At 38.9% G+C, this 24,348-nt stretch overlaps 1 protein-coding gene across 3 annotated transcripts in view; it reads left to right on the plus strand.

Annotated features, from left to right (window-relative positions):
• The window catches only part of PDE6C (phosphodiesterase 6C), an 80,395-nt gene that overhangs the window by 25,309 nt on the left and 30,738 nt on the right, over positions 1-24,348 (plus strand). For 2 of the 3 annotated variants that reach the window (XM_027839849.1, XM_027839848.1), the window contains exons 12-15: positions 338-484; positions 985-1,092; positions 2,674-2,783; positions 10,677-10,764. In XM_027839849.1, the coding sequence (XP_027695650.1) occupies positions 338-484; positions 985-1,092; positions 2,674-2,783; positions 10,677-10,764 (453 nt within the window). The remainder of the gene's footprint in view (positions 1-337; positions 485-984; positions 1,093-2,673; positions 2,784-10,676; positions 10,765-24,348) is intronic. The other variant, XM_027839850.1, reaches the window with a different exon arrangement.

Raw genomic sequence — 24,348 nt, forward strand, 5'->3', positions numbered from 1 at the left:
AAAAGGTGGAATCTAGAGAGAGAAAACTGGCACTCACTGGCTGCTAACAACTTGAGATTTTATCTAAGCAACTTGTTTTGCTGTTTTTAATAGAGGACTGGCCAGTGGGAACTCCATCTTCCGAGCATGCAGCGTTTTGCCTGCTGCCACGCACCTCGTGGGGTCTGAGTCAGCCTGCTTCCAGGCATTTGTAATGTGGGACCCACTCTCCACTGCACAGCTGGATGGGACTCCCATTAACCAGCCCTCCATCACATTGTGAATGTTTGAGATCTGTGAGTTTAAAAAGGAATGAAAGGTCAATTTTATCTGGACTAAATCATCCTTGTTTTAACAGAAAGAGGAGCTGCCCAATCCAAAGGACGTAGAACTTTATGAATTCCACTTCAGTGACTTCCCCATTACCGAGCATGGATTGATTAAATGTGGGATACAGTTATTTTTTGAAATAAAAGCTGTGGAAAAGTTCAAAGTGCCTGTGGAGGTTAGATGATATTTATTTACTAGATCACTAGGAATAGCAATTCAGATAATTCTCTAAACAAATGTCTTCTGTGTTTAGAAATAGTGAATTTTCAGTTTGGGTTTTGACTTAGAAGAATTATTATTAACTTTGCAAATATGTCTCTGGAAACCTACCTAAACAAGACCAAGTGACCTTTTTTAGATAAGATAGATTGTCAATTACACCATTCCAGACCTTTTTAGCCTTTGGGGGTTAGATTCCAATGTCTGAAAGATCTTTTATCCCCTTTTAAATTCTTCTTTTCTTCCTTTCTTCCTTCTTTTCTTTTCTTTTCTTTTCTTTTCTTTTCTTTTCTTTTCTTTTCTTTTCTTCCTTCCTTCCTTCCTTCCTCCTTTCCTTCCTTCCTTCCTCCTTTCCTTCCTTCCTTCCTTCCTTCCTTCCTTCCTTCCTTCCTTCCTTCCTTCCTTCCTTCTCTCCTTCGTTCCTGCTCTCCTTCCATCCTTCCTTTTTTTCCATAGGTCCTCACCAGATGGATGTACACAGTGAGAAAAGGTTACCGATCTGTCACTTATCACAACTGGCGGCATGGATTCAACGTGGGACAGACAATGTTTACCCTGCTAATGGTGGGTTTAGGGACTCTGTAGATAATTGTAAAGAAGGACAATGATGATGATGATGATGATGACGATAGTGGTGGTGGTGATGGTGATGATGATGGTGATGATAATGATGATGATGATATAATAATAATTATTATTATTATGGCACTTCACATTTCTACAGCATTTTAAGGTGTACCAATTTCTTCCAGACTCTGTCAGAACTTCAGAAAAACTTGATAGAAGAAATCACTAGTAGAGTCACAATAATTACAGACTTCTGGCTGGGAGGAACTTAAAGATTCTCTAGTCCATTTTTTTTTTTTAACTTTATTTCACTAAAGAAGGAACTGAAGTCCAGAGAAGTTTACAAAGCTAATAAATAAATAAATATAAGAGAAGGAATGTGAGCCCAGTTCTTCTTGTCTCCAAGTCTAACATGCTATCCACCACGCCGGGCTGCCTCCTCATAAGTATGTTTCACACGGCAACCCAATGTAGTGCATAGAGCACTGGACTTGAGGTCAGGAAAACTTAGGTTCAAATCCTGTTCAGACTCTATGTGATCCTGGGTAAGACACAACCTTTCTGGGCCTCCATTTTCTCATCTGCAAAATAACTGAGTTGGGCTTAATGACCTCTAAGGTCCTTTCTTACTCTGTCTATGATCTTATGAATTATTATTTTTTAAATGTATGTAGATGCTGTTGTAAATAATAGAATAAAATAATTGAAGTATTTATTTTAAATACTTCAATAATTTGTCAATTATTTTATTTTTTTCAATTACATGTACATAAACATTTTTAACATTCATTTTTTAAAAATTTTGCATTCCAAATTCTCTCCTGGAGAAAGTAAGCAATTTGATATAGATTATACATGTGCAGTCATGCAAAACATTTCCATATTAGCAACAATCATTAGGTTCTAACAGCACTGAGATGATTAATGTATGAGGATATGACAGTTTTGTTGACAGTAAAAAGCCTTGGAATCTCTAATTTGCAGTTTTCATAACTACCCTGTATATCAGATACAGCTATAACTATCACTTGTGGCCTCCAGGTGAAGCAAGCAACACAAAACACATGCTCAAATCCACTTTTAAAGACATATTCAGTGTGTGTGTGTGTGTGTGTGTGTGTGTGTGTGTGTGTGTGTGTGTCTTGAGGAGGAGGTGGGGAAGAAAAACTCCAAATCCCTGGAAAGAGGTTATCTGGAAAATCATGGGCTAATGGGGCAGGAGGAAGCAGGACACTCATTTGTACATTGCCATTTGGTAGTTTCCTCTTTCAACTTATTATTCTTGCTAAACAAAGTCTAGAATCTATTGTTTCTGTGCTACTGAACAAATGAAAACACTGTTAGCACCTTCTAAATTTTGGCATCCTGGAACAATGCGCCAGTTGCTTTGTCCTAGTTATGGCTCTGGAAGTAGATCATAATAATAACCACTTACATTTATATAGTCCTTTAAGGTTTACGAAGCACTTTCCTCACAACAACCATATAAGTGGAAGTATTATAGTGGACTCTTTAGCTCAGTGTTCTTTTCACTCTACCAGGCTACTTCCATTGATCCAGCTCTGTTTCCTTAAACAGACAGGAAAGCTGAAGAAGTATTATACTGATCTGGAAGCCTTTGCTATGATTGCAGCTGCTTTCTGCCATGATATTGATCACAGAGGCACCAACAATTTGTATCAGATGAAGTAAGTGCAAACAGAGGGCCGTGTTCATGTATGTTGATGTATTCTGGAGGAAACCAAGGAGCCTCCATGCCAAAAAAAAGAAAGAAAAAGAAATCCTTTTTTGTTCAACTCCTGAGTTTTTCTTTTGATTATTATTGCTGTTACTGTTAGAATCTTACAATAAATGAATACTAGAAATGGAAGGAATCTCAAAGGTCATCTAGTCCAATCCCCCTGTTTTACAGATAAGAAAACTGAGGCCCACAGAGGTTAATGGATTGGACTGAGGTTATACAGGTAGTAAGTAGCATGGCTGGGGTTTGAAATCGGACACTAAACTCAACACCATGCTGCCTCTCAGTGTAACCCTATTACCAGGACATAGCTACTTAGTAGCACTGGGACTAGAATCCAGCTTTCCTAACTCCCAGACCAGTGATCTTTCCACTGTACCACACTGCTTCAATCAATAAACACTTATTAAGCACCTACTATGTGCCAAGTACTGTGCTAAGTGCTGGGGATACAAAAAGAGGCAAAACACAGTTCCTGCCTTCAAGGAGCTCAAAATCTAATGGGGAAGACAACAAGCAAATAAATATATTCAAAACAAGCTATATGCAAGATAAATAAGAAATAATTAACCAAAGGAAGGCGCTAGAATTAAAAGGTTTTGCTTTAATAATAACTCACATTTATAACACTTTATAGTGACTTGAGCTTTATATATTGGGTAATTTGATCCTCACAGTAACTCTGTGGGATAGATAGGACAAAGCTTATTGTTCCTATTTTATGGATAAGAAATTGAGATCCCCCCCAAGTGGTTAAATGACTTGTCCATGGTCACACAGATAGCAGGGCTTCTATCCATGAGAGTGAGCGATTTTTTTTTTTTTTTGCTACAATAATTTGCAAGCCAGATTGAGGCTGACACGTCCTGCTGGAGCTCAGGACTGAATCATGGACCTTTGCATTTTCAGTCAAATGCTCTCTCCCCCATTGAGATGTGTATCAGTATTAATCAGTCAATAAGCACTTATTAAGCAACTACTGTGTGCCAGGTACTGTGTTAAGTACCAAGAATACACAGAAAAACAAAAAATGGTTCTTGATCTCAAGGAGATCACAGTCTAATGGCAGGGACAACACACAAGCTATTATGTACAAAATAGATGCATATAAACAATTATATACAAACATATATATTGTACAAAGAGATATAGAAGATAAATTGGAGATTATCTCAGAGGGAAAGCACCAAGATTAAGGAGGATGGAGAAAGTCTTCTTGCAGAAGTTGAGACTTCAGCTGAAGAAAGCCAGGGAAGCCAGGAGGCAGAGATGAAGAGGGAAGGAGTTCCAGGCATGGGACCAATCAGTGGAAATGCCCGAGTTAGGGAGATGAAGTGACTTATGTGAGGACCAGAAAGAAAGCCAGTGTCACTGGATTGCCAAGAACCTGGAGGGGAATAAGGTGTAAGAAGGTTGGAAAAGTAAGAAGGAACCAGGTTATGAAGGGCTCTAAAATCCAAACAGAAGAATTTATAGTTGATTCTGGAGATAATAGGGAGTCACTGGAATTTACTCAGCAGGAGGGTGACATAGTCAGACCTGTTAGGAAAGATCAATTTTGACAGCTGAAGGGAGGGTGGATTGGAGAGGGGAGGGACTTGTGATAGGTAGACTCATCAGCAGGCTATTGTAGTAGGCTAAGAATAAGGTGATGAGGGCCTACCCCAGGATGGTGGCAGTGTGAGACGAAGGAACGGGTCACATAGAGAGATGTTACAAAGGTAAAACCAACAGGGCTTGACAACTGATTGCATATGGCGGTGTGGTATGGTGAGAGTGTGGAGTCAAGAATGATACTTAGGTTGTGAGCCTGTGTAACCGCGATTTGAACCTAAGTCTTCTGATGCTGGCAGCTAAGTGGCGAAGTGGATAGAGTACTGGGCCTGAAGTGGAAGACTCCTCTTTCTGAATTCAAATCCGGCCTCAGACATTTACCAGCTGTATGACCCTAGTCAAGTCACTTAACCCTGTTTGCCTCAGTTTCCTCATCTATAAAATGAGCTGGAGAAGGAAATGGCAAACCACTCTAGTATCTGCCAAGAAAACCCAAAATGGGGGCACAGAGAGTCAGACATGACTAAAACAATGGAACAATAACGATTTCTGATTCCAGATCTAATGTTCTGTTCTAATCTACCACAGTGGGCTATGAGTTGCTGGTGGAGGGAGAAATCATAGCTCTTTCATGTATTTACATACTTTAATATGCACCCAGCACTGCTAGATCGTCCTCAATGAATGTTCATTCTCAATGACAAGTTATTATTTGTGAGATATTACTATTCTTCAGGCAAATACAGTAGGCTTTCTCCAATCATTCTCCATATTTTAGAACATGTATTTGTAGAAACTGAATCAGAAAGTCAATCAGTGAAAATCGGATTATTTTAGGCTGCTTACAATTTATTTAGATTTCAACTTGAAGTTAACCCTTTCTGACACCAAAGGAACAAATAAGCAGAGAAATGGAGAAGAAATGAAGTGTAGGTGTTTTAGATGTCATCCAATAGGTGAAATTCAAAGCATGAAACATCTCTTTCAAAACAGCCTTCTGGCGAAGCTTATTCCAATAATTCTGTTGCTTCCCAGAGCGTGTTTGGAGCTCTCCTTTGCAAATATAGCAATAGATAAAGATTTTAATTTTGGGAACAGTTCAAAGTCTTTCAAAGCCGATTCTGGTGAATAAGGGAGCTGGAAAATACCATTTTAGCTTTTTAAAAAATCAAATATGCTTATTATAGAATGAGGCTGATTGTCTTTTGTCTGTCAACTTGGAAAGCAAGAAGAGTTATAGAAATGGATTTTGAGTGAAGGGAACATTATTGGAATAAACACATGGCAGCCAGTGGTGACTGCTTTGAAAGGGATTGTATTCATCAGGATATATAAATTTTGGTCTATTCATTTTTTAAAAATCAGCATCATAGGAGCAGCTAGGTGACGCAGTGGATAGAGCACTGGCCCTGGACTCAGGAAGACCTGAATTTAAATCCAACCTCAGACACATAACACTGGACTAGGTGTGTGACCCTGGACAAGTCACTTAACCCCATTACCTAATCCCTCCAAAAAATCAGGGTCGTGATTTTATAGTTACTCTTTGCACATACTTTTAAAGTAATAGCACATGGTAATACATGATTAAATGATAAAAATTAATGATTGTCCTGGACCTTGGTTGGGAGACTCTAGTAGAAAGGGATGATCTGGAGGTACCAACCATGACCCTTGAAGAAGTCCTGTAAGATCCCAACAAATGCTCAACAGGGACCTTAAAGGTCTTTAATCTAAGACACAAGATTGTAAGATTTTAGACCTAGAAGAGACCTTAGAAATAAGCTACTTAAATCCAATCATTTTTGAGAGGCAGAAAGAAGTGTGATGGTATGAAAAGGAGGTTGAAACTCAGCTCTGACGCTAATCATGTGATGACGGAGAAGTCATATAATCTCTGCTCCTCAGTTTCCTCATTTGGAAAATGGGGCCAATACTGCTTGTACCTTCTATCTGAGAAGGCTGTTATGAGGGATATGCTTTGTAAAACTGTAGAACTATAAAAGAGATGAGTGAAGAAAAAAAGTGAGGCCCAGAGAAATGATCCTTCCAAAGTCACACAGATAAGTGACAGAGCTAGGAATCAAATCCAGTCTTTTTTTTTTTTTTGGCTCTAGGTCCATTGTTCTTTGTACACAGATGCCTTCGCTTTTTTTCTAAATATTTCGATCCAGAATCACCAGATGAACCTGTATAGCACTGGCCCTGACAAAAGCCTTCTCTTAAAAAAAAGAGATGCTGGTTCTTTTTTATTATTACTATTATTTTTGGAGACAATTAGGGTTAAGTGACTTGCCCAGGGTCACACAACTAGTAAGTGTCAAGCATCTGAGGTCAGATTTGAACTCAGGTCGTCCTAACTCCAGGGCCCATACATTATCCACTGCACCATGTAGCTGCTCCTGCTGGTTCCTTATATGCTAGAATTCCAAACAACAGGAAGGGATGAGTCTAGCTTCAGGGAAAGCTATAAAGACCTTGAGGAGCCCACACCTTGGTCTCCTGGCTTCCAAGTAGCCCTTACGCCCCACTCTAAGCTCTCCATGGTCCTGACCTTGTCTTGTAGTTTGCTCTTCCTATACCTTTTGCTTCCTTGAATCTCAGCCTTTCTATACCTACTTCCTGGATAACTTTGGGCAAATTATTAACTTCTCTGGTCCTCACTTTCCTCATCTGTAAGATAGGGTCTTAGACTAGATGACTTCAGAGGTCTCTTCCAATTCTAAACCTATGATTCAATTGATTTCAGAAACAGGTCCTAGCGAATTACTGAGAAACAAAGAAGTTGAGACTTGCCCAGGATCACACCTTGGGTAGAATTTGAACCCAGATCTGAGGGCAAGCCCAGCAGTCTATACACTGAACCAGACTGTTCCAATACTAACACAAAGGGGTATGATTAAGAACCGGACCTGTGACCTATGACACCACCGCTGGTGTAGGGAATTAATCAATAAGGGAACTCCCTCCACCAATGCAATTCAACACCTTCTCTATGACTTACAGTCTTAGAGAATTGTTTATGACTCAGACAGTTCTTTCCTTACAACAACCCAGCAATACAGGTAGTGAGAGGATTATAATCTTATGAAAGGCATGATGACATAGTGGAAAGAGTGCTGAAATCAGAATTAGAGAAGACATGAATTTGAATCCAACTTCTGACATTAGTTGTGACCTTGGGCAAATCACTTAAAATCTCTGAGCCTCAGTTTCCTCATCTGTAAAATGGTGGTAATACTAGCCCCTGCTTCTCAGGGTTATTAAGAGGATCAAATGAAATGATGTATGCAGAGTGCTGTGCAAACCTTGAAGCCCTGTATAAATGTCAGCTATTATTATTATCATTCCCATTTCACAGATGGGTAAACTGAGGCTCAGAGAAGTTAAGTGACTGTTTGCATAGTAAGTGTCAGAGCTAGGATTTACACCCAAATCTCTAGGTGAAAGTCTTCCCCCCCCCTTTTTTTTTCTTCTGGCATTCCTTGTCATGCTTCTATAATCCAGGAATCTTTTCCTTTATTGGGAGCAGACTTCAAAGAGAGCAAAGAACCAGTGTGATAGATCACTTTAAACATCTAGTGCTAAGTGCATTTTCCACTTCTCTTATTACACATTTACATTATACCCAGTATCACAGTTATCTATGTATGTGCTTTATCACTCCAGTTCCATGATGAGATCCAGGAATCCTGTCTCATTCTTTGTACTTCCCACAGTGACTCGCACAAGGATGTGATCCCAGTAGGTGTTCAATGCACATTTGTTGACTGACTGAATGAAGGATTGAAGTTTCAGGAAGTATAAACCATTTATAGATGAGTAGGGACATTTAATCATTTCCTAAGTTACAAAGCAGGCCCCCCACCTGACCAGTCCTTAGCAGACCAATCTGGAGGCTTCTTCCTAGCTCTGGGAACACATTGTTAAAGCCTAGCTTAGCCAAGAGCCTTTTTGCTCTGAAATACCAACTCCTCCTTTTCCCTCCAATACTGTTTATTTCAAGTTGTGTTCTTTAAGATATTCAACGTTGCTGCCCTTTAGCAAAGATGCCTTTCTCTAACTAAGGAGTCCTTATAGTTTGAATATTAGCTCTTGGAAGGATTAGGGTCTTATCTCATTCATATTTATATTTTTACCAGTCACAAAGGGAAGGAGGGCAGGTAGGGAAGAGGGGAGGAGCTAGACTGGACCTGGCTGGACCCCTCCCACCCACTGCTTTTCCCCTCTCTCCTAACACTCCAACATACAGACTTCGAGGACTAAAGGATCACGTAACTACTGGGTTGCACCTAAAATGTGATTATGTTGAATGTTGCTCACAATAGGTAGACTGCTATCTGGAAAATCACTTTGTCATTCAGATATTTTCATGGTAATGATATTTACTTTAATGGAATTTAACCCCAATCTCTTTTGAGTGGTAAAATCTTTCAAAACTAGGTGTTATTTTCAATATTCCAAGAACGTGTGATACTACTCACTACATTGACTCAGATATTTTACATCTTTGTAGGTGGAAAGAGAACAAACATTTATATACCACCTACCATATACCAGGCACTTATTATCCCCATTTTGCAGTTGAGGAAACTGAGGCAGATAGCGATTACGTGACTTGTCCAGGGTCACATAGCTAGTGAATATATGAGGCCAGATTTGAACTCAGTTCTTCCTGATTCCAGGCCCAGAGCTTTTTCCTCTGCACTATCTAGCTGCTTCTAGTAGACGATCTCCAGGAAATGAAAAAAAAATCATTATTTTGTAGACACTTTTCAAGCTTAGCTAGACTGATCCTTGGATCACAGACATGCAATATACCCTCAGGGTAAAAGGATCATAGGGTCAGATCGAAAAGGGATCTTAGAGGTCATCAAGCCAAACCTTATTTTACAGACACAGACACTGACGCTGAGTCCTTAAGTGACTTGCCCAGTGTCATACAGATATCCATGGGAGGATTCAAATTCAGGTCTTCCTAACTCCAAACTCACTACACCACTTAGTTGCCGTTCTTGAAGATTTTTTTTCTGGTTGCAACCTTTCAGGGTTTGAGCCTCACTGGCATCTACCTTTGAGAAGCCAGGTATCACTACCAAGTCATGAGGAGACATCAAACAGAGACTTGAGTAGACTATGCTGGCCATAGAGAGAGGCAGCACTGGGTAGTGGATAGAGAGCCAGTCCCAAAGCCAGGAAGACCTGGCTTCAAGTCCTGCCCCACACACATACTAGCTGCGTGACCCCAGGTAGGTGACTCTAGGTAACTCAACTCGATAAATTGCAAAGAAGGTGTTCTGCATTCATAGAGGGAGTTTCTTCACCTGGGAGTTCCCTCTACCAGTCCCTATCTCTATCCCTGTCCTATTTATAATGTGACAGATTGTACCCAGCTTTTCATAACCATTTATTTACTTTTTTTTACTTGAACCTCAAGTAAATCCCTATTTCCTGGATGACCTTGGACAAATTATTTAACCTCTCTGGGCCCCACTTTTCTTATCTGTAAGATAAGATCTTTGACTAGATGACCTGAGAGATTTCTTGCAATTCTGAATTGTCTGCACTTTAGGTATAAAGAATAGGGGACCAGGAATCTTAATTTATTGTTGTTGATTCAACAAATATTTTTTGTGCAACTACTACATGCGAAGCACTGTTCCCAGGATTGGTCTCTTTTAGAACCACAAGAAACAAGAAGAATTAAGATCATAGGATAAGAAGCTGGAAGAAATCTTAGAGACCATTTGATCCAACTCTCCCATTTTGCAGATGAAAATACTGAAGCATAAAAGTAAATGAATTGACATGCTCAAGGTCACTCATGTAATACGTAACAGCACCAGAATATGAAGCCAGGTTTTCTGACTCTTGTTTTAGTGATCTTTTTTCTAGATCATGCTGCTTTCGAATGAACCTTTATCTCTTTGCAAAAATTGTGAATTTAAAATGAATGTCAAGAAAGATTTCCAACAAGTAGAGCCACCCGTAAGTGAAATGGTCTGCCTTGCGTGGTTCCCCTTCATGTGGGGGGTTGACCATTATTGGACATTTTGCAGGGGAAATCTTTTTTGGGGAGGGTATTAGATTAGATGGCCACTGAGATCTCCTTCCAACTCCAAAATTATTCTATGATTCTATGATGCTCTACTCATTTTATCTAGTGTAACTAACTAAGAACGTTTCAGACATTCTTAGGGAAATGTCTTAGGCATTTAATACTCCCACAGAATGTAGATGTAACTTTTGCACAGCTGTAATTTGTGGCATATTGTTTTCTTCCTAGATCAGCATCCCCCTTAGCCAAGCTTCATGGATCTTCCATTTTAGAGAGACACCACCTGGAGTTCAGTAAGACTCTGCTGCATGATGAGGTATGGAAGTTCTTCCCAGGCAGAAAAATCTGAGGATCCGGAGCAAATCTAATACCTTGCTCCTGGGATGGCTTTAGATTAATGAGTATACCTATAGGCAAAACAAACCCACAAAGCAAATATTAAAATGTGAACATATCAATTAATAAATTATTTGCCATTAGCTTTCACACAACTGAAATGATAATGTCAAGTAATGTTGTAGGATCTGAGCTGGAAGGGATCTTAGAAAAGGAAATGACTAGCCCAGGGTCATAGAGCTAAGATTCAAAACTAGGCCTTCTGACTTGAAATCTAGCATATTTTCCATTAGACCACACTGCCTGGGAATCAGAGAGCTCTAGTGGGACTCAAATTCAGCAGTCACCCCTTCCTGGACTTCCACAGTTTTTAAAATATTTTTTTCTTTTAAATAGTATTTTGTTTTTTCCAGTTACATGTAAAGACAATTTTTAACATCTATTTTTTAATAAAATTTTGAGTTCCAAATTTTCTCCTTCCCATCCTCCCCTCCTTTCTCCCTAAGATAGTAAGCAATTTGATACAGGTTATATATGTGCAATCATGTAAAACATATTTCTATATGAGTCACATTGTTCCACAATTTAAAGGTAACAGTTCTGTCTCTCTGTGTCTCAGAGTCACTTTATGTATGAACTTAAGGATAGACCACTTTGCCTTCCTTCATGTAATACAAGAAAGACAAGCATCTCTTCTCTTAGTTTTGAGGGTTTGGGGACAGAGTAGAGAAATCACTGAGAAACAGTCAAGGAACTTTTTTTTTCCTATGGGAAATGCAATAGTTTCTTTTTTTAATTAATTTATTTTTAGTTTTCAACAATCACTTCCATAAATCACTTTCATAAGCTTTTGAGTTTTAAATTTTCTCCCCCTCCTTTCCCGCCTCCCTCCCCAAGACAGCTTGCAATCTGATATAGGCTCTACATATACATTCCTATTAAACATATTTTCACATTAGTCATTTTGTAAAGAAGAATTAGAATCAATAGGAGGAACCACAAGATAGAAGACACAGAAGAAAAAGAAAGAGCAAATAATATTCTTCGATCTGTATTCAAACTCCATAGTTCTTTCTCTGGATGTGGATATCATTTTCCATCGTGAGTCTTTTGGAGTTGTCTTAGATCCTTGCATTGCTAAGAAGAGCTAAGTCTATCAAAGTTAGTCATTGCACAATGTGCCTGTTACTGTGTACAACGTTCTCCTGGTTCTACTCTCTTCACTCAGTATCAGTCCATACAAGCCTTTCCAGGTTTTTCTGAAGTCTGCTTGCTCATCATTTCTTATAGAATAGTTTCTATAAGAATAAGTCAAACCTCTCTAAATTATTAGATTTATGTGCCAGGGTTTGAAAACAAACTATAAGGGACTGGTGAATATAATTTATTTAAATTTCAAAAACCTTTGACGAGCTCTTAAAAAAGTACTCTCAATGATAGTAGAGAAAGTGCTCCTTTGTCATAGGTGAGGAATATTTTAAAGACAGAAAATTAAGGGATAGGAATAAGTAGGCAATTTACACTTCTTTATTAAGAGAGTCTTCATGCTTTAAAAAAAATATCCTGGAAATGAGAGATTTCAGTAAAACAACTGCTCTTCTAAACAGTAAAAAAGTAAACTGATGGAAATAAATTGTGGAAAAATCTTGGAAGAAAGTGGCAAATAAGTTTTAATATCATCATCATTGCTTATATAGACATAGTATGCTACTGTTTACAAAGCTGTTTTTTTTTTACAACAACCCTGTAAATTAGGTCCTGTATCATTATTCCAATTTTACAGATAAGGAAATGGGATCAGAGAATTAAAGTGATCTGTCCAAGGTCACACAGTTAATAAATGGCAGAGATGGAATTTGAATCCCAATTTTCTGCCCTGTAGTCCAAAAATGAAGAAAGTACGGGATTGAGGAGAAAACAATGCTTGTAATAAGATAACGGGTTCTGAGCAACCAACAGTGATCCAGGAGAAGTCCTGAAGACATTGGCTCAATGTGCTTCTTTTTTTAAAAAAAAAATGTAATGTTTTATTAAGGATTTTTGGTGTGTTTTTTTTACATGACTATCACTTCTTAATAACTTCTTCCCATAGAAAGCTCCTTTATAACAAAGAAATACAGTTAAGAAAAACAAATGAACACATTGACTGTATCTGCCAATATATTCCTCATTCTGCGTCTGTAGTCCACCACCTTTCTTTTGAAAGTAGAGGAAACTTACATCATCAGTCCTCTGTTGGTTTTGGCAATGATCTGGATTCTGATGCCTTTCAGAATTTTCCTTTACATTTTTGTGGTCATTCTGTATATTTTTCCTCTTAATTCTATTTTATTTGCTGATAAGTTGATTTTCCTACTTTTCTTGACATCTGACCACATCATTCTCTACCTATTATTTCCAGGATCAAATATAAAGTCCTTTGTTGGATATTTAAAATCCTTTACAACCTGATTTCTCCCTACCTTTCCAGTTTTTATACACTTTACTCCACTCTGTACTCTCTACAATCCATCCATAATGGCTTTCTCTTTCTCCCACACCACACTCAATCTCTTTACTTCTGGGACTTTGCTTTGGCTGTGCATCATGCTTGGAATACTCTTTGCCCTTGCCTCTGCCTCTTAGACTCTTTGGTTTTCTTCAAGACTCAACTCAGATGCAACCTTCTAAAGGAAACCTCTCCAGGTTCCCTTAATTGCAGAAACCTTCCTTTTGAAGTTAGCTTCTACCTCCTGTGAAAGGATCATTTTATATCTATGTTGTCTTCCCCATTAGAATGTAAGCTTCTCAAGGGGAGAAACTGTTTTGGCCTTTCTTTGTATCTCAGCACTTATCAAAATTCTTAGCCTTAATATACTTTCTGACTAACCAGTAGTAAACTTTCTTATCTGTCTATCTATCTATCTATCTATCTATCTATCTATCTATCTATCTATCTATCTATCTATCTAGCTATCTATCTAGCTATCTATCTAGCTATCTGTCCATGTGTCTGTCCATCTATTTATTTATTTTTGTTTCTCATACTGTTATTTTTAAGTGATTTATTATAAAATGCACATAAAACATCAGTGCAACAACATGAATTTTGTAACATAATTTTTGTAGCTCTTTGCATCACAGCTGTGCAGGAAGTTAGGTGGCACAGTGGATAGAGTGCTGGGCCTGAAGTCAGGAAGACTCATCTTCCTGAATTCAAATCTGGCCTTAGACCCTTGCTAGCTGTGTGACCCAGGGCAAGGTGTTTAGTCCCAGTTGACTCATTTTCTTCATCTGTAAAATAAGCTGGAGAAGGAAATAACAAATCATTCCAGCATCTCTGCCAAGAAAACCCCAAAGAGAGAAACAAAGAGTCAGATATAACCAAAATAACCAGATGACAAATGGCCCAAGAGGATTATAGATTCATAGGTCAAACGGATCTCAGAGGTCACCTAGTCACATGGCTTCGTTTTACAGGTGAGGAAACTGAAGGCCAGAGAGAGAATGTGTCTTGCCCTTGAGTCACAGATAGGGTATTCATACTCACATCTTCCAGCTCCTGATCCAGAACTCTCTTCACTGTATCTTATTGACCACCATCTTCTCCTGGATCCTCTTTCTGCTCTGGTTTTTTTTTTTTGATGCAGATTTCTCTTGGTACTCTTACCTGTCTGATTTCTCCTCAGTCTTTTTAAAAGAGTTTTTGACATATAATCTATTTATTTTTAACTTCTTAAATAAAATTTGAGTTCCAAATTCTATCTCTCCTACCCCTCCCCCACCCACTGAGAAGGCAAGCAATATGATATTAGTTATACATTTGAAATCATACAAAACACATTTCCATATTAGCATATTGCAAAAAAACAAGAAAAATAAAGTGAGAAAATTATACTTCAATTTGCATGCAGGGTCCATCAGTTTTCTCTCCAGATGGCATTTTTTCATCATGACTCCTTTGTCTTGCATCATTGTATTGATCAGAGTAGCCAAGTCTTTCACGGTTGATCATCGTTACAACATTGCTATTGCTGTGTACAAGTTTTTTATCACTTCACTTTACAACAGTTCATATAGGTCTTGCCATGTTTTTTTTTTCTGAAACCATCCCCCTCATCATTTCTTTATAGTACAATAGTATTCCCTCATAATCACATACCACATCTTGTTTAGCCATTCTCCAATTGATGGACATCCCCTCAATTTCCAATTCTTTGCCATCACAAAAACAGTTACTATACATATTTTTGTACATATCTTTGATATCTTTGGGATATAAACATAGTAGTGGTATTGCTGGGTCAAAGGATATTCTGTTTTTATAGCCCTTTGGGCCTAGTTCCAAATTGTTTTCCAGAATGTTTGTACCAGTTCACTACTCCACCAGTAGTTCCTTAATATGCCTATTTTTCCAAGTCCCTTCCAGCATTTGTCATTTCTGATAGGTGTGAGGTGGTACCTCAGGGTTGTTTTAATTTGCCTTTGTCTAATCTAATAATGCTCTAATGATGTAAAGCATTTTTCCCTATGACCATACATAACTTTGATTTCTTCTTCTGAAAACTACTTACTTATATCCTTTGACCATTTATTAATTGGGAAATGGCTTTTATTTTTTATAAATTTCACTCACTCCTATACTCAGTATATATTTGAGAAATGAGACTTTATCAGAGAAATTTGCTGTAAAATTTTTTGATGTTACTTCATTGTCTATGGTAGCTTTTAGCAAAATATAATTTCCCTGATCACCTCTTTTAATTAAGTCTATTTTTGCTTTTGCTTTGTCTGTGATCATGATTACTACCCCTGCCTTTTTTACTTCAGCTGAAGCATATTACCTTCTGCTCCAGCCCTTTATTTTAACTCTGTACATATCTTTCTGCTTCAAGTGTGTCATTTGTAAACCACATATTGTTGGATTCTGGTTTCTAATCCATTCCACTGTCCACTCCCATTTTATGGGTAAATTCATCCCATTCACATTCACAGTTATGATTGTTAACTGTGTATTTCCCTCCAGCCCATTTTCTTAATTCTTCCCATCAGAATGCACCAAGCAATCATCAGTGTGATTTCTCTTGTAGGAACTCTCTCCACTGAAGAAAATCAGAACCCAGTTAAAACCTTAGCAGAGAAATTTTAGAGAATTGTTTGAGGCTCAGAGGGAATAAGTGACTTACCCATGACCACACAGTTTGTATAAGGTGGAGTTAAGTCCAAAACACTCTCTACTACACCATATGGCCTCTACGAGTGGCTTCAAAAGGCCAGCAAAACTTAAGGCATCATCAGAAGATGCTGAGAACAAAACTGAAAACAGTATCTTGCTGTCCGTCCTCTAAGACCTCAGTGCATGTTAACTAGAATTCTATACACAGGTCTCAAAAAAGAAGAGTAGATAGAGTGCTGGGCCTGGAGTAATGAAGACCTGCATTCAAATCTTGCCTCATTTACTTATTAGCTGTGTAACCTTGGGCAAGTCACTTAACCTCTGTGTGCCTCAGTTTTCCTATATATAAAATGGGGCTATTAATAGCACCTACCTCATAGGGTTGTTGTGATGATAAAATAAGATATTTGTAAAGTGCTTTGTAAACCTTAAAACATTATAGAAATTTTATTATTTCTTTTATTATTTTTTATTATTTTTAAGTTATTATTATTCTTATTTTTAATACTAGTTATTATTTTTAATTATTTTTAATACTAATGGAGGTCCAAATTCAGCAGCTGAAATGATAGGAGGGATACTGAAAAGGTATATAGGAGGCCAGATGAAAAAGGGATGAGGATTCTTTCAACTGGAAAGATTAAGACACGGAGAGATACGATCAAAGTCTAGGAAATCATGAAGGGCATGGTTAAGGTGAATATGGACTTGTTTATCAGACCGTGAAACACTAGAATGAGGAAGTCTACCTGCTGCATTTTGAAATTGGGAAACATGGGACAAATTAAAGGAAGTACAATTTTATACAGCTCATAGTAAAACTCATGGAAATCTTTGCCTTAGAGAAGTGGAGCTGGTTGAAAATGTCATTATACTTTCAAAAGGAGCATGGATTATACATTTAAAGCTAGAAGGGACCATGGAGGCCATCCTGTCCAATCCCTTTACTTTATAACCAAGGACCTGAGGCTTGCTTAGGGTCAGACAACAAGTCTATGTTAGTGGCAGGCTTTGAATCCAGGATATCTGGACTTGTAGGCAGTTTTCTGTCTACTATATCACCAACGGCAGCTCTAGAAAAAGTTACTGACGAAAACATATTTGTATATGTGGGGAAGGAGATGGGGGAATGGTCAATGGACCAAAAATTGGATCTATAGTGGTTGTTCTTATCACCTAATATCCATAGGATACCTGAGTTCTTCTTCTAGCTCTTTCTCTGTCTTTTTTTTTTTTTTTGGCTAGGCAATGGGGTTAAGTGACTTGCCCAGGGTCACACAGCTAGTAAGTGTTATGTGTCTGAGGCCGCATTTGAACTCAGGTCCTCCTGAATCCAGGGCCGGTGCTCTATCCACTGTGCCACCTAGCTGCCCTCTTTCTCTGTCTTTATCTGTAAAATGGTAATAATAATACCTGTCCCATCTACCTTGCCAGGTTGAGGAACACTAGAGAATAGAATACATGTGAAAGTTCTTTTCAAGGATTAAATACTGCAACCATGTATATTTTCTTAGTCATATAAAGCCTTACCTAGTGTTTTTGGGGGAATCTTGAGGAGTTAAATCTTTTGATTTCTGAGTCACAAAAATCACTGATATTTCTCCTTTAATGCACATGGGTTTGGCTTTGTATTAAAACTACAGTCAGTTCAACAGTCAAGTGCTGAGTGGTTGACACAGCAGGATACAGTTGGCATAGCAAGCATCCTTCATGCACCCCTTCTGGGGTCCAAGAGTTTATAATGGGATTTAGGAGGCTTTAAAAGTCTTTCATTTGTTCAGATTATTTACTCAGTAGTCTGAACTGGCTCTGATGGGCATGTAATGGCTTAATTGTCTGCTCTAAAAAGGGATATTGCCCATCGATAATCCATAACACCTTTGACAGAGCCTCTCTGAAACACGGTTCAACCAGCTAAGTGCCATTTTGGAGATCATTGTCAACAATGTTGCTGGGCACTGGGCTTATTCCAAGCTTGTTGATATGCAATAAGTTTGAACACTGAACTTCTTTGAAGTTTTTAGTTATTGAACAGTCCTGCTACATTTTTTGGTAAACAGCATATTCCTCAGGTTTTTTTAACATTACAAAGACAAGGCGGCTGACTTATAGTTGTCAAACTTTGTTTTAAAAATAAAGGTAAATTCTTTGGATGGATGCAGTCATGGATGAATGCACTTTAATTATACAGGTAATTTTTTGTTTGTTTTTATACTTAATTTTTGCAACTAAAATTCTCTCCAAGTCCCTTGTATTGTCAGGCACCCATTAGATCACTGAAGTGTCAGGAACATAGATCTTCTGGGTCACTAATGGGCTACGGGCCTGACTAAATTTTCTCAAGTACCTCACTGTAGCATGAGCTAGGAGGTGTGGCAGGAGGTCCTACCAAGCTAGAAGAAGCCAATGACAGACTGTATCTACTGTTGAAGGACGATCCTAGCTAGGTGTGGAGGGACTCACCAGTTATAGATCGGCCACCATAGACCAGGTGATGAACTTTTTGGCTATGGTGACTCATCAGGGAAGATGTGAAGGGTTCACAATCTTCATTAATGGAAGCAACTCACTGTGATGATATCATAAGTTTGTTGTTTTTTTTTAAAGGATTTGAGGTAATAGGGCCATGTTGTTGTTGTTTAGCCATTTTTTTCAGTCACGTCCAACTCTTTGTGACCCCTTTTGGGGGTTTTCTTAGTAAAGATATTGGAGTGGTTTACCATTTCCTTCTCCAGCTCATTTTACAGATGAGGAAACTGAGGCAAACCGGGTTAAGTGACATGGCTCATAAGTGTCTGAAACTGGATTTGAACTTAGGTCTTCCTGATTCTAGATCTGGTGCTCTATCCACTGTACCACCAATGGGCCATAGAGGTGATCTAATATTTATCATTTTTTTTGGGGCAGTTAGGGTTGGCAATTAGAGTATTTTCTTCTCCAGTTTAAAATAACCCCAGTTCCTTCAACTCCTCCTCATGTGACCTAGTTACCTGACCCTTCACCACCCTTTTCTGTACTTTCTATAGTTTGTGAATGCTGTTCAACATATATGATGCACAGAAATGAAGACTATTCTCTAATTATAGTTTGATTATAAACCAAATATTGTTTCTAAAAGATTGGCCTTTTGAAGGCCAGTGGACTGTAATCTTCCTTCAGCTGGATATTTTATTAATCAAGCCCAAGATGATAGTTGGTTTTATAGCATCTGCATTATATGACTTATATTGAACTTATGATCAACTAAAGCCCTTAGGGTCTTTTTTCACATAACACTAATATCAAAACAGGTCTTTTCCTGTTTTTATATTTGCGCAATTAATTTTTGAAACCTAAATCAACCAATTAAACAATAAACATTTATTAAGCACCTACTATCTGCCATTCACTATGGTAAGTGACAGGGATACAAAGAGAAGCAAAAAACAGTTCCTGTCCTCAAGGAGCTTACAGTCTAATGGGGGAGACAACATGCAAACAAACTACACCAACAGAATAATAGGAAATAATTAACAGAGAGAATGCACTAGAATTAAGAGGTTTTGGGAAAGGCTTCCTCCAGAAGATGAGATTTTAGTTGAGATTTAAAGGAGGCCAGGAAAGTCTTGAGGAGGAAGAACTTTCCAGGGATGGAATCCCTGCCAGAGAAAATGCCCAGAGCTGAGAGATGGATGATCTTGTTCATGGAACAGTCAGGAGGCCAGTGTCACTGGATTGAAGAGTACATGGTGGGCAGTAAGGTATAAGGAGCTTGGAAAGGCAGGAGAGGGCTGGGTAATAAAGGCCATAAATGCAAAACTTTGTGTTTCTCCCTGGGAAATTTCAGCTTGTTGGTTTTAACCCAGCATACATTCCCTTCTGAATTTTGAATTCCAATTTGGTCACCTGTCATACTGACCATCTCTCCTGGTGTCATGTCATTTGTATGTGGATCTGTATTTTCAACCAAATCGTTGATAAAACCACTGAGTGGGACAGAAAAAAATTCTTTGTGTGTGTGTGTGTGTGTGTGTGTGTGTGTGTGTACACACACAAACAAACATCTTCTTGTGTGTATTTGTGTGTATGTGCAAAATGCTACCTTCCTCATAAATAATTTTAAATGCCTTCCTTAGACTAGAAGGACATTCCCTCCTTTTCTAAAAGGAACCAACATTAACCAATGAAACAAAAAAAGACACTTGGGCCTGTTTTCTACAGATAGGTAGAGCAGGAAGTGCCTTGGCAGAAGAAGAAAGAGGTCAGAAAGACAATCTTTTTATATATAATGCAATAGAGGTATCTCCAAAATTATATTTTTTTTTGGTGAATTGAGCTACCTTTTAAATATCCCAGGGAGCTAAGCCAGTAGATGAGGAGAGTGCTATATATATAATATACCTAGATTTTAACAAAGTTTTTATTAAATATTTTATACTGTGGTGTAGAGAAGATGGAGAGAGATGGATTAGAGAATAATAAAACCAGATGGATTCATGGAATCAGAACAGTTGGACAGCCAGACTCAAGATAAAGTTGTTAATGGTTCTGTGTCATTGTGGCATGAGATGTTCGGCGGAATCCACCAGGGACCTGTGCTTGGTCCAGAAGGCCAAGAATGTTTAACACTCTTATCAATGACTTGGATAAAAGCACAGACGGTATGTTGATCAATTTTTTCAGATGACCCAAAGTTGGGAGGGAGAGTTCACATTCTGGATAATAGCATCAGGATTGATTAGGCTGAATCCAGTAAGATAAAATGGGGCAGCTAGGTGGCACGGTGGATAGAGTGCTGGGCCCGGAGTTAGGAAGATTCATCTCCATGAGTTCAAATCTGGCTTCAGATACTTATCAACTGTGTGACCCTGGGCAAGTCACTTAACCCTGTTTGCCTCAGTTTCCTCATGTGTAAAGTGAACTGGAGAAGGAAATGGCAAAACCACTCCAGTGTCTTTGCCAAGAAAACTCCAAATAAGGTCATGAAAAGTCTGAAATGACTGAACAACAACAATAAGATAAAATATAATAGGGGTAATGGTAACATTTTGCAGTTAGGTGCAAAAAGATCACATTCACAAGGGTAAAATGGGGTTTTAGTGGACTATAAGCTCAAAATGAGTTAGCAGCAGGATGCAGAAACCCAGAAAACTCATAGGATCTTGGGTGACCTTAAGAGGGATATAGTTTCCAGAATTAGGAAGTGATAGTCTCACTGTTCTCTGCCCTGGTCAGGCCTCGTCTGGCATATTGTGTTCCTGTCTGGGCCCCACAGTTTAAGAAGGGTATTGATAGGTTGGAGGATGTCCAGAGCAGGGCAGCCAGACCAATGAAGGGTCTTGACTCCATGTCATATGAGAATCAGTTGAAGGAACTGGGCATCTGTAGCCCAAAGAAGAGGAGACATGACAGCTATGTTGTTTGCTTACGGGCTCTAATGCATAGAATGGATAAGACTTGCTTTATTTGGACCCAGAGGGAAGAACCAGGAGCAACTGTTCTTGCCTTAATTTAGTATTTTATTTGTCCCCAGTTACATGAAAAAAAGAACAATTTTTAACATTCATTTTTAAAACTTTGAGTTCCAAATGAAAGCTTTTTAAAAATGAAATGAGCTACTTTGAGAGGCGGTGGGCTCCCCTTCTGTGGAGGTCCTTAAGCAGAGGCTGGACAACTAGTCGCTTGCCCACCCCTGATATCAATGATTCTATGATCCAGTGTTAAGGCGGAAATTCTTTTTCACGTATGGCTCGTACATGACGCCAATATCTCTTCCAACTCTCACATTCTGGGATTCTGGGATCATTTTTTAAAAAGAAACGTGACAAATTCCTTTATGAAGTGAGGAATCCATCTTTTATAATGGAGCTGTCACCCCCAATTGATAGGTTTTATAAGGCTGGATTTTGTTTTCCAAGTTTTATAACCTTAATCTGACTTCTTGAAGTGAGGAGTGCTTGTATTAGAAAAATAGATGCTAACAGTAATGGGTAGTCAGGGTTCTCAGATGGAAGTCGAGGGTTATAATTTAATACTTTGATCTTTGTGATTCTTCCATTAGCTGAGTAAACAAACAGATAATTGGTGGATGTAGAGAGTTCTTAATTAAAAGCAGTGAACCTGGGTCTGCCCTATAATAGGTGCCTTCTCTCTGTCAAGGGCAGCATGGTGATTCATTGTGCCTTATTTGAAGTGATGCTGGACTTTTTCCTCTCCATCACTTTTCATATCAATACCAAGCCCTGTCAAATCCCCGTACACACCACTTCTGAGGCATTTACCTCATCAAGTTTTCCACTTCTAGGCAGTCTTCCCCAAAGATGGGTGATTGAGCTCACACATATACACATACATTACATACACAGATACACATATGCATGTATATTTGTATTTATATACACACACATATGTATACATACATACATACCAGTATATGCATATATACATTTACATACACATATACACACATACATAAATACATATGGAGAGAAGGGGAGGAAGAGGGTACTTATCGTCTCCTCCTTTAAAATGTAAGCTCTTTGCAAGTAGGGAATTGTTTCATTATTGGTTTTTGTATTCCCAGCTCCCAGCACAGTACCCGATGATTGATTAACTGTAAAAGACCAGATATACAGGAATGGGAGGCATCAGATATACATGGATGGCTCAGTGGATAGAGAGCTGGGCCTGAAATCAGGAAGACCTGAGTTGACGTCTGGCATCAGACTCTTACTAGCTGTGTGATCCTGAATAAGTCACTTAGCTACTGTCTGCCTCAGTTTCCTCAACTGTAGAATGAGGATAATAACAACACCTAACTCCCAGTATTGTAAGAATCAAATGAGTTATTTTTGTCAGGTGATACAAAGAACGAAACAACCCCCACTCTCAGAGATCTCGCATTCTAACAAGAAAGACGACAAGGACACATAAATATACACAGACTATAAAGAGAAGAAATACAAAAACTACAAATTGGTCAATGACAAGACATTTAATGAGCTAGCATGTGAGGGGAATCAGGAAAGATTTCACATAGAAGGTGGTGCTTAAGCTGCGTCTTGAAGGAAGAGAAGAATTCTGTGAGGCAGAGGTGAAGAGGGGTTACATGCCAGGCATGGCGGACAGTCAGGACAAAGGCACAGAAGTGGGAGATGGGACATGGAGGAATGGGGAGGACAGTTTTGCTAGATCAAATAATGAAGGAGGAGGAGTAATGCCCAGTGAGGTTGAAAACACAGGTTGGAACCAGGTTGTGCAAAGTTTTAATGGCCAGATGAAGGAGTTTATATTTTATCCTAAAGGCAATGAGGAAATACTAGAGTTGTTGAATGCTTAGGAGAGGGCCATGGTCAGACCTACACTTAAGGGAAAATCACGTTGGCAGGACCACGGAGGCTGGACCGGATGCTGGGGAGAGGGGAGGCCAGGAAGCCTGTAGGAGACCATTTTATCTCATCTGCAAAGTAAGCTGCTAGGAAGCACTTTGTAAATCTTAAAAGACTGTATGGAAACAATTATTATTTGCTCACCCAAGGCTGTGAATTTAGTCCCAGGGCTGGTAATACTTTAGAATGGGGAAAGAGAATGGACCTGTGATTTCCCAGGTAGAAATAACTTCCAGGTGAAGACTAGCCCTCTGCCCAAGCAGATCAACGCCTGCTCGGCCACTTTCAAGTCTTAGTTGTCTGAGATGCTTAGAGATCAAGCGGCTTGCCCAGGGTCACACAGCCAATACAAGTCAGCAGCAGGACTTGAACCCAGGCCTTTCTGGCTTCAGGGCCAGGTCACTGTCCATTATACCACTTTAATGTTATGTAACTGTGTGCATAGCAAAAATGGCACCCTAGTCCTGCAAAATAACTTATTTTTACTTAGGGCCCATTGAATGACAGGTCACTTGACTTTCATAACCTCATTTTTTGAATCTATAAATGTAAGAGGATAATGAAGTGCAGAGCTGTGCGTGTGTTGGGGGGGGCATTTTGATTCATTCCTCAGGGGAAATTCCAAAGCAAAGAGAAGCAAAAGGGTTTTTCTTCTCTAAATTATAACGACTGTGTTGTCAATTAATTTTTGTGGTTGTTAAGTCATTTCAGTAGGGTCTGACACGTCTTGATGCCATTTGGGCTTTTCTTGACAAAGATACTGGAGTGGTTTGCCATTTCCTTCTCTAGCTCATTTTACATATGAGGAAACTGAGGCAAACAGGGTCAAGTGACTTGACCAGGGTCATACAGCTAATAAATGTCTGAGGTCAGATTTGAACTCAGGTCTTCCTGACTGCAGGCTCAACCCTCTATCCACTATGCCACCTCGCTGCCCTTATTCAGAACCTATAGAGTAAGTTTTGGGCAGCTAGGTGATGCAGCGGATGGAGGATAAAATGAGCTGGAGAAGGAAATGGCAAACCACTCCAGTATCTTTGCC

This window comes from Vombatus ursinus, unplaced genomic scaffold, assembly GCF_900497805.2.
Source record: "Vombatus ursinus unplaced genomic scaffold, bare-nosed wombat genome assembly UNPS02014833.1, whole genome shotgun sequence".
In the NCBI taxonomy this organism is placed as follows: domain Eukaryota; kingdom Metazoa; phylum Chordata; class Mammalia; order Diprotodontia; family Vombatidae; genus Vombatus; species Vombatus ursinus.